General features: G+C 36.8%; 1 protein-coding gene across 1 annotated transcript; it reads left to right on the forward strand.

Annotated features, from left to right (window-relative positions):
* The first annotated feature begins 1,084 nt into the window (after window positions 1–1,084).
* Window positions 1,085–15,886, forward strand: LOC146622671 (sialic acid-binding Ig-like lectin 14). Its single transcript, XM_085364896.1, has 6 exons — window positions 1,085–1,145; window positions 1,411–1,821; window positions 2,081–2,401; window positions 2,535–2,792; window positions 12,942–13,199; window positions 15,621–15,886. The coding sequence occupies exons 1-6, from the start codon at window positions 1,085–1,087 to the stop codon at window positions 15,884–15,886; spliced, it is 1,575 nt and encodes a 524-aa protein (XP_085221022.1).
* The last annotated feature ends 781 nt before the right edge of the window (window positions 15,887–16,667 follow it).

Consider the following 16,667-nt stretch of genomic DNA (forward strand, 5'->3'; position numbering starts at 1 on the left):
TCAAAGTTGAAAAACTTTTTCAGTTTGGGTTTTTTTTTGTAATTATGAGTTGATGATGACTATTTTATTATATAATATAGAGCATATATAGTGTTACAGGGGTGCACATAAGTGGTGCGCATTCGCTGTCAAAATAAAAGACGCGCACCAGATAAGAAGTTGCAACGTGCGTTTGCGTACATATAAAAGTCACTGTTTTTGTCTGCTGGGATTTTCACGGCATATTCTGCACCACATCTCTGTGCGTTCATCATTCGTTTGAAGCCAGTTCACCTCCTGCAACCACTTTTCCTAGAATACGCGCTTCTTTTGCGGTTCGGGCTCCTTCTGACATTTCTTTGGAGGTGGAGGAACACCAAAGTAATTGCTTAAAGGAGCTTGCTTCTTCGACATCTTTAAGAGTTCTAAACAAATGTCTGTCCTCAACCAGAAAATCCTATTTACGCAAACGCGCGTTCTTATCTGGTTCGCGTCTTTTATTGTGCGCACCTGCGGACCACTTATGTGCACATCAGATAACTTCATAAAAGTGAATGTGTCGTAATCCAGTTTGAATGTATCACACCCTTCCTGAAATCTTGCTGTAAATACGGAAGAAAGGAAAAGGAGAAGCTTGAAGATTAAAAGTCAGCAGACTTTCACTGTGGATAGAAGACTGAAGAAGAAATAGACAAAAGAGGTAAAAAAAAAAAAAACATTCATTTAATGTTTTTTTCAAAATATCTTTAAAACACTAAACAATATTGTATAAAGGTGTTGACTGTGCTGGTCAAAAAATGTGTTAGTTTGAGAATCCACTGTTCAGTACAGTAGTAACAGTTTTTATTGTATTAGTGCTTTTGTTGAGCTGTAAAAAATATTTTGCTTTGGTCATTTATCTTTTGAGAACAGATCTTTGTTTACCAGAAAAACTTTAGGGTAATGATGTAGGCATACATAACTACGGAATAACCAAGCATGCCACATCCTCTATTACAATGTGTGATGTAAGATGTTGAATTCCCTTAATATCTCTTTACTTCATTTGCTCCAATAAAGTTTCTCACTGGAGGGAGAGACTGCATGTGCTGAGAATCAAGTCAGGATGTTTGTTCTGATCTGGGCATCTTTCTTTTTGTGTAAAAGAGTCAGTAATGCTGAAACAGGTTTGATTCTTCTTGTTTCTAATCTTGTAATTCTGCTTTATCATTTTTGTTTTATACGGTTATATGTGCAGGTGTGTGTGTGTGTGTGTGTGTGTGTGTGTGTGTGTGTGTGTGTGAGTATTAAAAGTGTTTTTTTGAAATGCATTCAGATTATAAGTATTCATTATTGAAGTAGAATTCATCATAAATTAATCCAACGATTCAAATGAACCAAATATTCTTTTCCTCTTTTTTTTTTTTTTTTTTACCTCCTTTGTATTAACAGTCACATCACAACAATGCAGTGGACAATACTGCATCGCACTTAGTGAGACACTAACAGCAGAGGCTGGACTCTGTGTTGTGATCCCGTGTTCTTTCACTACTGGTTTTGGATTTACACCCAAACATATAGTTTGGTACAAATGTGAAGCATATTCAAGATGTGACTATGATCACGAAATAATATTTCACAGCAACAAAAACAATATCCGTGTTCAGTATGGCTTTGAAGGACGTGTGTCACTCTTAGAGCCTGATATAAGACAGAACAACTGCAGCATCATCATTAATGATCTCAAAGAGTCGGATTCTGGATTGTATCGGATCAGAGTTAATGGTGAACGGAAATGGAGAGAAGATGGATTTGCATCTATTGGATTTGCATCTATTCAAAAGACAACTGTCTCAGTTGAAGGTACAAACACTGCATCAAAAAAAGGATGTTGAGAATAAATATTGGTTTTTGTGCTACTTTATTTATTCATTTTTTGTCTCAAGTATAAAGTGATTTTGCACATTTATTTACCCCTGTGTGCTGTTAGAACGAAATACAACACTTTATGTTCCACATCTACCTGCTTAACATAATTTCCTATAATTTAAGCCAAAATATAAGTAGTTGATGAACTTCAGGCAGTTAACCAGATTATTCTTACGTTCTATGTTTCCACTAGGTCTTAGTCAGAAACCCAGAGTTAAGCTTCCCACACTGACTGAGGGACAGCAGGCCACACTGACCTGTGTTGCTCCTGGTCTCTGCTCTGGATCTGTTCCTGAAATCACCTGGACATGGAGAGGAGCAGGAGGGACTGAATCTTACATTACAGGAAGCAGCACTTCTTTCAGGACTAAAACTCTAACTGCTTTCACACAAAGACACATTTCAACTCTGACTTTCAACTCCTCTGCTGAACACCACAACACCAATGTCACCTGTAAAATCCGCTTCACTGGAGAAAAAACTACGGAGGAGGGTTCAACTTTAAAAGTAAACTGTGAGTATTTTCACTATATAACTTTGTATGCTGAATTCTTTTGAAAGCAGTTTGCTCTCTTAGTCAGATGGTCTTGCTGGAAAGAGAAAAAGAGAAGTTTTATTAATATGTCATTTTTATTTCTGTGTAACAGATGTTAAGGAAGTTAACATCACTGGGGGCACAAATGTGAAGGAGGGTGAAACTCTGAACCTGACCTGCAGTGTTGAAAGTTTTCCTCCATCTCTGATTATGTGGTCTAAACTTGGTTCTGATATAACCCTGCACAATGACACTGGATCAGCCACACTCTCTATAATTAATGCTACAACTGAACATTCTGGACAGTACGTCTGTACAGCAAAGCATATGAACAATATCCTGCAGGAAAACATCGATATAACAGTGATGTGTAAGTAAACTGCTTTTTTCAGTCAGGTGAAAATGGTGGATGGCTTTTTCTGTCCTGACACTTAACTGATCTTACACATTAATAAAGTACAAATAAGTAGTAATATTTATCTTGCCAACTAGCAAGGGCAACATTCATTTATAGAGTTGACAAATAGACATTTTTCACCTAGCCAAGCGTCCGTGTACCTACCTCTCAGATGTTTTGTTAACATGGAGCCAAACATCCTGATCAACTCGTTGTATGTGTCAGGGTTTCAGGTTTTCTTTTAATTTACCAGCAGGCTGTTTTCTTTTTTTTCTTTTCTTTTCTTTATATATATATATATATATATATATATATATATATATATATATATATATATACTAAGTATTTGAGATATTTTTCCTCCTTAATAAACCGAATGTGTGTCACAGATAAATGGAAACTTTAGCTCAATGGGAATATAAGTGTTAATGAGGGCAAAACACTGTCTCAGCTACACTTGTCATGCAGAATGTGACAGTACATCGTACCAATGTTGAATGTGAAGTTAATATTTCACTAAAAATCATATTTTACCTTGGTTATTACGTTGTTTATATTTCTGATCATGTCTTTTCAGAGTTTTCAAAGATCCAAACTGTGCAAATCAAAGGAAACATTTGCAATAAACAAAATATCACAACAACATTGTGCACACTACGCATCAGTCAGCGGTGCAGAGATATCTACAGTAGCTACACAACAGTATGAATTTAGAGCAGAGGTTGGCAACCTGCAGGGAGATGTTTAGCTTCTCAGCTGTGGCTCCAGGAAACATAATTTATATATATCAATATATAATCATATACATTTTTAATCAGAATCTGTCACGGTCCAGTATTTTGAGTTTATTATATTTTGGTTTAATTCTGCTTCATGGATTGTTTTCTTATTCTCGTAGTGATGATGATGATTATTTCTTGTTTCTGTTTATCCGTGCTTAAGGATTTGTTCTCAGTTATATCTCACGTTTAGTTTAGTTCAGGTTCCATGTGTCATTCTCTGTCTGTCTGTCTCTCAATGTAAAGTCTGCATGCTTGTTTAGTAATTCATGTTTCCTGTTTTATTGTGAAAGTCTTTGTCTTATGTTAGTGTGTGCAGCTTGGTTCCCCCGTCTCGTTAACCCTGATCTCTCCCAGCTGTGTCTCCCTCCTGTTGCCCATTCGCTGATTACCACCCTGTGTATATTAGCCCTGTGTTTTCCTGTGCTCAGTGTCGTGTCGTACCCTCAGACCCTGCCTGTGTGTTCCTGCTTGGTTTCATGGTTTGGTTTGGTTTGGTTTGGTTTGTGTTGTGTTTTTGTTTCATGCCAGCAATAAAAGCTGTGGTTTTAGTTACATTTCGTCTCGGAGTCCTGCATTTGGATCCACATTTCCGCCTGCCCGCACACAGCCCTGACAGAATCAGAATACTTTATTGATCCCTGGGGGAAATTATTTATTTATTATTTATTATATCTATCTGTGTGTGTTTGGTGTGTATGTGTGTTTGCATGTGTTCTCTTCTGTCTTAGAGCAGCTCGTGTGAAACACTGTGGTTCTTACAGTACAGTTCTTCCCTGGATTGTTGCTGGTGTATCTCTCACTTTGAATGCCTTCTGCATAACCTACATATGGTTCCTCTGGTATGTTTCTCCACATGTATGTTTATGTTTTTGTTTGACTCTTTGAATGCAGTCAAGACTTTTAGACAATAATGAGGTTCTGTTTCTTCTCATCAAAGGAATTCAAGAAAAAAGGTGAACCTACATCAGGAGGAGAGAACCTACATGTCACTGCAAAAAGCAGATGTGTCACCAGATTATGATGTTCTTGCACAACATATAAACTGAAAAGTCAGGCGTCAGATTTCCAGTCACAAGTTTCAGAAAGCTGTGCTGTTGTAATGGCAGTCTGTTATTGTTTTGTTATTTTTTACATTGCATTGTAGGGAATGTTTTACATGTAATAAACTACACTTTTTATTTCAACTTATACATAGAGTCCATTAAAATTGTAAACAAAGGAGTCTGAAAGGCAGAACAACAGAAGACCACTAAGATTTATAGCACACAAAACGGATGCTGATTGGCTCAGAGAAGGCCGGCATGATCATCCAATGATGTCAGCACTGAGTTTGACAGCATGACAAGGTAGAAATTATGAAAAGAAAAGACTAGCAGCCAAACATCCAGAAAGTCAGGCAGAGGAATAATTACAGAGATGAATATATCACCTGGAAAATGACACAAAAAAAGTTTACAACTCTACCTTGAACTTTTCCTAAGAAATCATCCACAGGTACAAATTAGAGGCAACAATCTTTTTAAATCAGGGGTCTCAAACTTGAGCTGTGGGCCACTGCTGGCACTCATTGGATTACCACTTAATGTTTAAGTAATACAAAAAACCCAAACAAACAAACGAGAAAACACCTGCCAAACCTTTTGAAAATGTGGTGTTTTGTTTGCTTTTCTAAAAAAAAAAAAAAAAGTTTTATTTAAAAAACATGAACAACAACTAGCATGAAAGCCTGGGTACCACCGTGAGGTAGCTGACAACAGAGTGAAGGGCTGAGCTTGTCTTAAATGTCATTCTGCTGATTGCCATTGATGGATCACTGGCTGCAGAAGACCACTGAGAAAGGCTGCAGCAGATGGCCGCCCCTCCCTGAGCCTGGTTCTGCCGGAGGTTTCTTCCTGTTAAAATGAGTTTTTCCTTCCCACTGTCGCCAAAGTGCTTGCTCATAGGGGGTCATATGATTGTTTGGGGTTTTGTCTCTGCATGTATTATTGTAGGGTCTACTATACAATATAAAGTGCCTTGAGGCGACTGTTGTTGTGATTTGGCGCTGTATAAATAAAATTGAATTGAACTGAATTGCTGGGAGAAGCAGGTGAGAAAATAGGGCTACACCCTCATAGATGGGCACAGGAAAACACAGTGCCCAAGTCAAAAAACACCAGACACTCAGTTTTCTCTTGTTCCTTCCTTACCATTGCTAACTAACATATTCAGTTTATTGCCAAGCAAACACCTGCAAATCAATGTCAGAGTTTCACCTCTGATACTGCTGGATAAACAGAAACTCACTCAGGAACGAGGTCACACAGAGCTCTGGTTTACACTCACCGCGAGGGAAGCAGTTGTCTCCAACCCACTTCAACTTGCTTCCCCCTGCAGGTTGCTTTTATTGTTTACACACATGAATATTCATAAAGCTTGTTGCTGTGTTAACTAAGACAAATTACTATATATGTTTACAAAGTGTGTTGTGCAAGCGTGGTTATACGATGTGAGTGCAGCCCTACCAGGATGTTGTTGTTACCTTGTCCCGCCAGGTGGCTTCCTTCATTGAGTTGAGTCTGTTCTTCTCAAGGCAGATTTTTCTCATTATGAAGGTCGTGCACATACTCATATGCGTGGGTTACATAGGGAGCAAACAAAAGCATTCTAGCTTTTTAAATGACAACCTACAACACATTAACCCTAACATTTATAGTCTTCTATTCTTACTACAGCTCATCATTTGTCAGCACTTCTCTTTACTTTTCTGTCCTCATAATTGTGCTTATTTTCATTTATGTTGTGTTTGCCTGGTAAGTTTGTATGTTTATTACATATAACTGATGTGTAATTTCTCTTTAACACCCTTTAAATTGAAAAGCTAGATTAAAAATGAGCACATAAAAAGTATATCGTTAAAGCTGTTTTTATTATCTTAATGGGGGTTTTTGCACATTTGTCAACCTCTGTGGGCAGCTAGAAAAATTGCATTTCTTTACAATGTTGTGAAACCTGTTGAACTTTACAGCTTTTTTGGACAAGTGTCAGGCAGTTATTCCTTAAGATATGTGCAAAAACAGACTCACAGAGTCTCACATTTAGAAGGGGTTTCTTCAGGGGGCGTATGTGATGTTTGATTTGGCAGATCTTTACACCGGATACCCTTGCTGACATAACCCTAAAGGGATGTGTGTTTTCTCTTTCAAAGCAAACACTGCTCCTGAACAAATTGCTTGTAGTACAGGCTATTCTTTTGTAAAAAATAAAAAATAAAAAATAAAAAAATCTGTGTAATTCAAATACATCAAAATCATCAGATTTATGTGGTCACAGAGCAAGGTCATGATAAAAAAAATAATGCTGATGGGAAATCAGAAATGGAAACAGTAACAGGGACTAGATTACAGTTGCAGTATTTTGTTGTCCTTAAGGGCTCATCCTGCTTCAAGGTTCTGTAATTTTAAAGAAAGAGGGCCACTTGTATCGTTCGGCGATCGTGGCTCAAGAGTTGGGAGTTTGCCTTGCAATCGGAAGGTTGCCGGTTCGAGCCCCGGCTTGGACAGTCTCGGTCGTTGTGTCCTTGGGCAAGACACTTCACCCCTTGCCTACTGGTGGTGGTCAGAGGGCCCGGTGGCGCCAGTGTCCGGCAGCCTCGCATCTGTCAGTGCGCCGCAGGGTGGCTGTGGCTACAATGTAGCTTGCCATCACCAGTGGGTGGATGACTGGATATGTAAAGCACTTTGGGGTCCTTAGGGACTAGTAAAGCGCTATATAAATACAGGCCATTTACCATTTGTATGTCAAAATTCATTTGCTCCTTTAATATGCACATAGCTGAAAGCAAGTTCATTGAAATTCAGTAAAAGAATTTTTGCATAATCTTCACAAAAGACAAACTTACTGAAAACAGATGAATTAGAAGAGGAATAAACAAGTAATGTTTAAAAGATTAAGGTCATTGTATATTAACCTGTGGACTGCTTAATACATGAACTGTGGCTCACATGTGTATGATTAAACTATAAGCTGTTAGAGAAGAAGTGCTGCAGCAATGTACATTTTTAAAAATCCATGTTTTTTTTTAAATACATTACAGCTTTTTAACTTATTTTAGTTATCCGAAATCTAATAATGAACCAGCAAATGAGCAAAATGCGGACACCTAAAATCGCTTTAAGTATTCCCTTTACATAAACAACAACACATCTTTCTTTCTTTCTTTTTATATTAGAATAGAATTTTAGTAATGCAGATTTTTACAAAATGCTAATGAATTTTAATTGGCACAAAAAAAATTCTGTTCTTTGAAGGGAATATGATTGAGTCTGTGATGCAACAACCCTGCCAGGAGGAGAGTTTCTTCCTAAAACACAGACACTAGTATACATTAAGTAGACATTTAGTATTTGTTTGATCAAAAAATAGTAATGATGAGAAAACTTATTCTAGAGGCTTCTTAGTAAAGCTGAATTGTTGTCAAAAAGTTGATACACAGATCCCTAATGTTGAAACATGAAAGAAGCAGCCATGTTGGTCAACTCATGGTAGTGCAAATCCATGCAATATTCATTTTATGTATAAACATTTCATAAAGTAGTGAAGGTAAGATTACAGATGAGGATGTCGCATTCAGTCATCATGACTTTAAGAAGAACATTTTGAAGGATTATTGTGATTCAAAGTTCAGTTCTTGTCCTTCTCAATTGGTCCACACTACCCTACAAGTATAGCACATTTAAAATACTTTTTAATGATATCTGCCCAGTTTAATTTATATTAACACATATTTATTGTGTAGTTCTCTTCACGACAACACAGACACAGGTTGGTTCTTTGAAACGGGCATTTATTACTTGGGCTTTCTCTCCTCCTTAGCTTCACCATCGCCAGTACGCAGTGAGAACTGGTCAAGAGTGAATAGTACAAACCAATTAGCAACTTTACAGTACAAGTATTAAGTCCAAACACAAATAAAAACATTTCTCAAATGACAAATACCTTGTTGACTGCTTGTCCTGAAAAGACGTCTTTAAATCCTTGTGTTGCTTTTCTTTAGCTTACCCCACAGACGGACAGCATTTGGGCAGAACGTCCGTTCTGTCTTCCTCAATTTATTAGAAAATGCTCAACATTCAACTTGTTTAAGGCACAGGTTAAAAACTAGTTATGGACAAATCAAGTGTGTGATCATGTATAAGTTGTGTAGTTTTAATGTTTTATTTGGGAATAGAAAAGTCTCGTGTGCTCTCGTTAAGGGTGTTGTCACGAAAAACTAGCTCTTACACTTTACACATGTACATTTCAAATAAAGACATTTTTAACACTAAATATATATTCGTGAAATTATGTAACCCATTATAAATCATTCACACACATCATGAACTCTACACAGAACGTTCTTTAACAGCATTTGCATATTATAATATGTTCTTTTTCTTTCTCTGCATATTTATCATTGCTAAGTAATGCAAAAGTAATGTAGCAAGTAATATAACAAATTACTTTTTCTGACAAGTAGTTAACTAATGTGCTGCATTACTTTTAATAAATGTAACAAGCAATGTGCAATAAATTACTTTTTGAGTAACAACCCCAACATTGAAGACACAGTATAAGAGGATACTGGGGAACAACAAACTCACACACTATCAAACAGAAGCCAAAATTAAAAAAAAAAAAAAAAAAAAAGCAACAGGAGCTAATCGACTAAGAAAGACCTGATACAAGTTGAAGATACAAATCTGCTTGAATATAAAGAACAACAGAATCAACTAGAAAATACACAATACTAAAAAACAAAATAACTATATACACTGTATATCTATCTGCACTGAACATATATATTTTAACTTTCACGTAGAGTCTTAAGCACATGGTGTATTAAGGTGGTACAGTAACAGGGCAGTTAATGTAAGGGGAGAGTTCTCCTGAATAGCTCACTCTCCAACTCCGGTAACTACACACTCAACATTTTTCATGCAGCACAGACAAAACAGTAACACTGTAGCAGAGATCTTGAACACGTCATGATAAAATATCATATGATATAATCACACACACACACACACACTGTAAACCTACAATAAAGTGTTTTTATATATGAGAATCACCATTTTATGCATGTAACCTATTGTATAAGATAAGATTGTGCCACTTGCTGTGTAAGATATAATAATTAGGATTAATGTGCGATGTTTGACCGTGTCATGACCTATTGTGATAAGAAAAAGCCAAAGGGTCCTGACTGGCCTCTGGACGATTCAGGACGAGTGGGAAAGTTACCCAGCAGCAGGGGGCGGGGATACTGGTCACTATATATTAGGGGACCAGATGACACCCCAGCACTTTCTTCCTGCTGCTTCTTTCTGTCCATCTCTGTGTTGCTCTGCTGTCTGTGCTTGAGGCTGTACTGCTTTGCTTGCTTTCTGCTATGTAATTCTCTTGTTAAATGTCTGTATGTATTTTTCCTGCTGTTCATGTGATTCAATGTATTAAACTCAGTTCCAAGAATTCTACTTTTTTCCAGAGCATCTTTTTGAGTGCTTGATTTTAATTGGATCTAAAAAAAAAAAAAAGTTGAATCTCCACATCGTTGGTGGGATAAGGTTATCAGGATAGCTTCAAAATCTGCGACCACAGCGTGTCTGATTAGGTAGAGGATCAATAGGGCGCCCATAAAACAGGGGGACACTCCCATAGGGTTTAAAATCTGGGACTCTCCACCATTTGCTCTTAGAACTGGATAGTCTTCTCGGATGAGAAGTGAAACGTCTTCAAAAAGCTAAAGAAGTCGAGACGCCTTTCTTTCCAAGCTCCTTAGACTAGAATGCCCTGGATGACTGAGAACCTTCACAGACAAAATAAACAGAAGGCAAATCAAAAGAAAACATAAACCCAAAACCATTAAAATAGTTATTGTTATGTAAGTATTGAAGACATAAACAATCACACTAGCAACCAAACCAAACCAATGAAACCAAAATCTAAGGAACATAACCAAACAGAGAGTATTTCATGAATTTAACATTCAAAAAATACTTCTGTCGATGTCCGAGACTCTCACATATCCTGCCTCTTTCTCTTTTTCTCTTGCACCTGTTTTTGTATTCATTGTATCTAACAAACCTAGAAATAAACCTACTTAACTTGTCCCAGTGCTCAGCAACAACCTATCTTTATAAAGTTTCAGTCATGGAGCATCTTTTTGTTGTTTTTAAAAAGGTTTGTTTTTTTCATTACTTGATGAGTTTTTTTATTAGAGCATATATAGTGCGATATAAAATAATAACTTCATAAAAGTGGGTCTGCCCTAATTCAATTTGAACATGTACTCACACTTCCTGAAATCCTGTTGTAAAAAGAAGGAAGAAAGAAAAAAGAGAAGTGAGGAAGAGAAACTTCAAGGATAAAGGTCAGCTGAGATCACGGTGGAGAGAGGAGTGGTGAAAGACCAGAGAAAAGAGGTAAAAAAACAAACATTTAATGTTTTTTGTGGAAAATATATTTTAAAACCCTAAATGAGCCGCAGGATTATATAAAAGTGTGAACTGTGCTGGTCAAAAAACTTGCTAGACGGAAGCCACTTCTTGAATTCATGAAATGATACAGATGACCTAAAGTTACATGGAATACGACAGAGAACATGCAGTTCTAACAGTTTGTTTTGTAATAGTGCTTTTGTTTACCTTTTGAATCTTTTGAGAACAGATCTTTGTGTGTGTTTACCATAAAAACTTTAGGGTAGTGGTGTTGGCACAGTCGGTAAAACTGGTACATAACTATGGAATAACCAAGCATGCAACATCCTGTATTGCGATGTGTGACGTAAAATGTTGCATTTCCTTTGTTCTAATCTCTCTTTACTTCATTTGCTGCAATAAAGTTTGTCTCTGGAGGGAGAGACTGAACGTGCCGAGAATCAAGTCAGGATGTTTGTTCTGATCTGGGCGACTATCCTTTTGTGTGTGTGTGCTGAAACAGGTTTGAGTCTTCTTCTTTATATTCTTCTAATTCTGCTTTATTAGTGTTTTGTTTTATGCGGTTATGTGTGTGTGCGTGTGTGTGTGTGTGTGTATGTGTGTGTAGAGTAAAAGTGTTTTTTTTTACATGCAATCAAATTATAAGTATAAATTCATGTAACAGAATTTAAAGTTCACATAAATCAGTAAGATCACTGTCACCTGACTTGTGCATTATACAACTATTCAGATGAACCAAATATTATTTTCCTCTTTTTTTACCTCCTTTGTATTAACAGGCACATCACAACAATGCATTGGAGAATACTGCATCACACTTAGTGAGAAACTAACAGCAGAGGCTGGACTCTGTGTTGTGATCCCGTGTTCTTTCACTACTGCTGTTGGATTTACACCCAAACATATAGTTTGGTACAAATGTGAAGCATATTCAAGATGTGACTATGATCATCAAATAATATTTCACAGCAAAGACAATATCCACGTTCAGTATGGCTTTGAAGGACGTGTGTCACTCTTAGAGCCTGATATAAGACAGAACAACTGCAGCATCATCATTAATGATCTCAAAGAGTCGGATTCTGGATTGTATCGGATCAGAGTTAATGGTGAACTGAATCGGAGAGAAAATGGATTTGCATCTATTCAAAAGACAACTGTCTCAGTTGAAGGTACAAACACTGCATCAAAAAAACGATGTTGAGAATAAATATTGGTTTTTGTGCTACTTTATTTATTAATTTTTGTCTCAAGTATGAAGGTATTTTCCCCATTATTTACCCCTGTGTGCTGTTAGAACGAAATACAACACTTTATGTTCCACATCTACCTGTTTAACATAATTTCCTATAATTTAAGCCAAAATATAAGTAGTTGATGAACTTCAGGCAGTTAACCAGATTATTCTTACGTTCTATGTTTCCACTAGGTCTTAGTCAGAAACCCAGAGTTAAGATTCCCACACTGACAGAGGGACAGCAGGCCACACTGACCTGTGTTGCTCCTGGTCTCTGCTCTGGATCTGTTCCTGAAATCACCTGGACATGGAGTGGAGCAGGAGGGACTGAATCTTACATTACAGGAAGCAGCACTTCTTTCAGGACTAAAACTCTAACTGCTTTCACACAAAGACACATTTCAACTCTGACTTTCAACTCCTCTGCTGAACACCACAACACCAATGTCACCTGTAAAATCCTCTTCACTGGGGAAAAAATTACGGAGGAGGGTTCAACTTTAAAAGTAAACCGTGAGTATTTTTACTATATAACTTTGTATGCTGAATTCTTTGGAAAGCAGTGTGCTCTCTTGGTCCACTGGTCTTGCTGGAAAGAGAAAAAGAGAAGTTTCATTATTGTGTAATTTGTATTTTTGTGTAACAGATGTTAAGGAAGTTAACATCACTGGGGGCACAAACGTGAAGGAGGGTGAAACTCTGAACCTGATCTGCAGTGTTGAAAGTTTTCCTCCATCTCTGATTATGTGGTCTAAACTTGGTTCTGATATAACCCTGCACAATGACACTGGATCAGCCACACTCTCCATAATTAATGCTACAACTGAACATTCTGGACAGTACGTCTGTACAGCAAAACATATGAACAATATCCTGCAGGAAAACATCAATATAACAGTGATATGTAAGTAAATAACTTTGTGCTTTTAGACAGAGCTTTTTTTTTTCACTTAGTCATCTGAAAATATGAGTTCAGAGAAATTAAACAACTGTAGTCAGACACTTTTAAATATGAAGCTGTCCCACATCTATGTATTAAAGAGCCATTGGAACCCATTTCTTATATTTTAAAATAATAGGCACATTGTGCTTTGGATATAATGCTTAGCATTGCTGTCATGAGCTTCCAGCATCTATCTTAATGTCTTTCTTCATTGCTTATAACTTCCTGTCACAGACAGCAACACTGACATCTGCTAATGGTGGATGGCTTTGTCTGTCCTAACACTTAACTGACCTTGCACATTAATAGAGTACAAATAATAGGTTAAACTGGCCATTATTTCTGAAGCCAACTAGCAAGGACAACAACATTTATTATAGTCGACAAACAGAGATTTGTCACCTAGCTCACCATCTGTGTACCTACTTCCCAGATGTTTTGTTAACATGGAGCCAAATATCCCAATCAACTCGTTGTATGTGTCAGGGTTTCAGGTTTTCTTTTTATTTACCACCAGGCTGTTTTGTTCAATGTTGGGCAAGTTACTTTGAAAAAGTAATTAATTATAGTTACTAGTTACTTCTTCAAAAAAGTAACTGAGTTACAATATTCTAAAAGTAATTAATTACTTGAAAAGTAACTATTGCATTACTTTAAAAAAAAACATTTAACCCTCAGGGGCCAGGGTATAATTGGCCATTTTTAACTACTTTTGATTTTCCCTCCACATTTTACCTTTAAAAACGATTTACTTTGCCTTGTTTGGTATCTTCCTTTTCAGCACAACCTCACGTGTCTGAATTTACAGTCATGTTTTCATTTTTACATACTGTATTAACACAATTGATCTAAAATCAGACAAATAACATAAAATCAGAGTAGAAAAAGTTATATTTTTACTGTAACAACCACAAACATGTTTAATGAATCATATTTCATAACTTTAAATGCAAATATAAATTGTCAGTTTTAAAATCATATGCACAAGTTTTGCAAACAACAAAGTTATTTGCATCCATTTACCTTTTACCTTGATTTTTTAAATAACCATTTCAAACTATTTACAGAACAATCATCTGTTCTGCATTCAATAAGATGCCACACAAATTATTTGTGCCACTCCAAAAATAATTTCTGTCCACTATAAAGGAGAACATCACAGCCTGATACCTGCAGGTCTGACAGCAGCAGGTGTATCACTCCTGTTTCTACCTGGAGACAGCAGTCTCCTCATTGTTCTGACACACAACACAAAACTATCCACAACACTACACACTAACTACACAAGACAACACATTAACTACACACCCCAAACACGCTAAACGTCACAAATCTCTCACATCTCAAAACTCCCTCTCTCTCTTTTTCTGCTCTCTCTCTCTATCTCTCTCTCTCTCTCTATCACTCCTAAAACTTCCCCTGTTTTGTTTTTTGCTCATGAGCAGAATGTGCTTGCTAGCACTGTCCTTAGACAGTAAACGTGACGAAACTATTGAGGAAAAAAACACACGTATATATTGTTTATCATGACTCTGGTTTTACGTGGCCTATCAACACAGTTTAAAAACTGGTATATATCACCTTGTTGCTTTGTCTTTAAGTGGTCGTGTGATTGGCTTACCACGACTACTTAATTCTTCCTCAGTCAAACAGCAGCACTCATGCCATTGTTTTGCCCCCTTAGCTCCAGGTGTTGTGCTAGAAAGTGATCATGAATGCCATCCGCGGGAGCGCACGCAGCTGTTTAAAGCTGTAGTGCACAGATTACTTACATAATCAGCTACTTCCGTGCAACTGAAATAAGGTGCGGTAAGCTGAACACAGCTTCAACTGTCTGTTTGTTGAAAAATAGTAACGGACCGCATTTTCTTGTTAGTAACTGTAATGGCGTTGTAATGATAGGAATAGTAATTAGTCAGATTACTCGTTACTGAAAAAAGTAATGCCATTACTTGTAACGCCGTTGTTCCCATTACTGGTTTTCTTTTCTTTTAAAAAAAAAAAAACTACAATAATTCTTTGTGCTTTTTTACCTCCTTAATAAACCAAAACTGTGCCACAGATAAAAGGAAACTCGAGATAACTGGGAATATAACTGTTAATGAGGGAAGCACAGACCTTCACAATGAAAATTACACTGACCTGCACAACACTGCATCAGCTACACTTGTCATCTAGAATGTGATAAGACTATTGTGGACTGTACATTTTTACATCTGTACAGCAAAACATTTGAAGACAAATTTGGCTTTACCAGTTTGAATGATTTTATGATGGTGGTTAGGATCACCATGGGGAACAACTAATCTATGTCTTACTTTTTCCCTATTTATTTCAATTAGATTCTTCCTTCTAAAAAAACTACTGTAATGTGCCCCACAGATATAAGGACACCTCAAATCATTGGGAATACAATCATAAAGGAGGGAGATGTTCTGAATCTGACCTGCAGTGTTGAAAGTTTTCCTCCATCTCTGATTATGTGGTCTAAACTTGGTTCTGATATAACCCTTCACAATGACACTGGATCAGCCACACTCTACATAATTAATGGTACAACTGGACATTCTGGACAGTACGTCTGTACAGCAAAGCATATGAACAATACCCTGCAAGAAAACATCAACATAACAGTGATGTGTGAGTAAGCAATTTTATCCTTCAGACAGAGCTTTTTTCACTCAGGTAAATAAAAATATTGTATTCAGACACTTTTAAATATGTCAAGCTGCCTCAACATGTATGTATTAAAGAGCAATTGGAAACCATTTCTTATTATTTAAAATAACTTAACTGAAAGTTGTGGCACATTGTGCTCTGGGTGTAATTATTTATTTATTATTTATTATATCTATCTGTGTGTGTTTGGGTGTGTATGTGTGTTTGCATGTGTTCTCTTCTGTCTTAGAGCAGCTCGTGTGAAACACTGTGGTTCTTACAGTACAGTTCTTCCCTGGATTGTTGCTGGTGTATCTCTCACTTTGAATGCCTTCTGCATAACCTACATATGGTTCCTCTGGTATGTTTCTCCACATGTATGTTTATGTTTTTGTTTGACTCTTTGAATGCAGTCAAGACTTTTAGACAATAATGAGGTTCTGTTTCTTCTCATCAAAGGAATTCAAGAAAAAAGGTGAACCTACATCAGGAGGAGAGAACCTACATGTCACTGCAAAAAGCAGATGTGTCACCAGATTATGATGTTCTTGCACAACATATAAACTGAAAAGTCAGGCGTCAGATTTCCAGTCACAAGTTTCAGAAAGCTGTGCTGTTGTAATGGCAGTCTGTTATTGTTTTGTTATTTTTTACATTGCATTGTAGGGAATGTTTTACATGTAATAAACTACACTTTTTATTTCAACTTATACATAGAGTCCATTAAAATTGTAAACAAAGGAGTCTGAAAGGCAGAACAACAGAAGACCA

Source organism: Diplotaxodon limnothrissa, linkage group LG11 (assembly GCF_057381915.1).
Source record: "Diplotaxodon limnothrissa isolate DT_005_m linkage group LG11, D_limnothrissa_male_GT1.1, whole genome shotgun sequence".
NCBI classification, from domain to species: domain Eukaryota; kingdom Metazoa; phylum Chordata; class Actinopteri; order Cichliformes; family Cichlidae; genus Diplotaxodon; species Diplotaxodon limnothrissa.

Excerpts from the sequence above, each read along its gene's own strand:
- LOC146622671 (XM_085364896.1), top strand. The coding sequence starts at position 1,085 with ATGTTTGTTCTGATCTGGGCATCTTTCTTTTTGTGTAAAAGAGTCAGT. Across the intron at positions 1,146-1,410 it reads AGTCAGTAATGCTGAAACAG|TCACATCACAACAATGCAGT; the intron begins GTTTGATTCTTC and ends TTGTATTAACAG. Across the intron at positions 1,822-2,080 it reads GACAACTGTCTCAGTTGAAG|GTCTTAGTCAGAAACCCAGA; the intron begins GTACAAACACTG and ends TGTTTCCACTAG.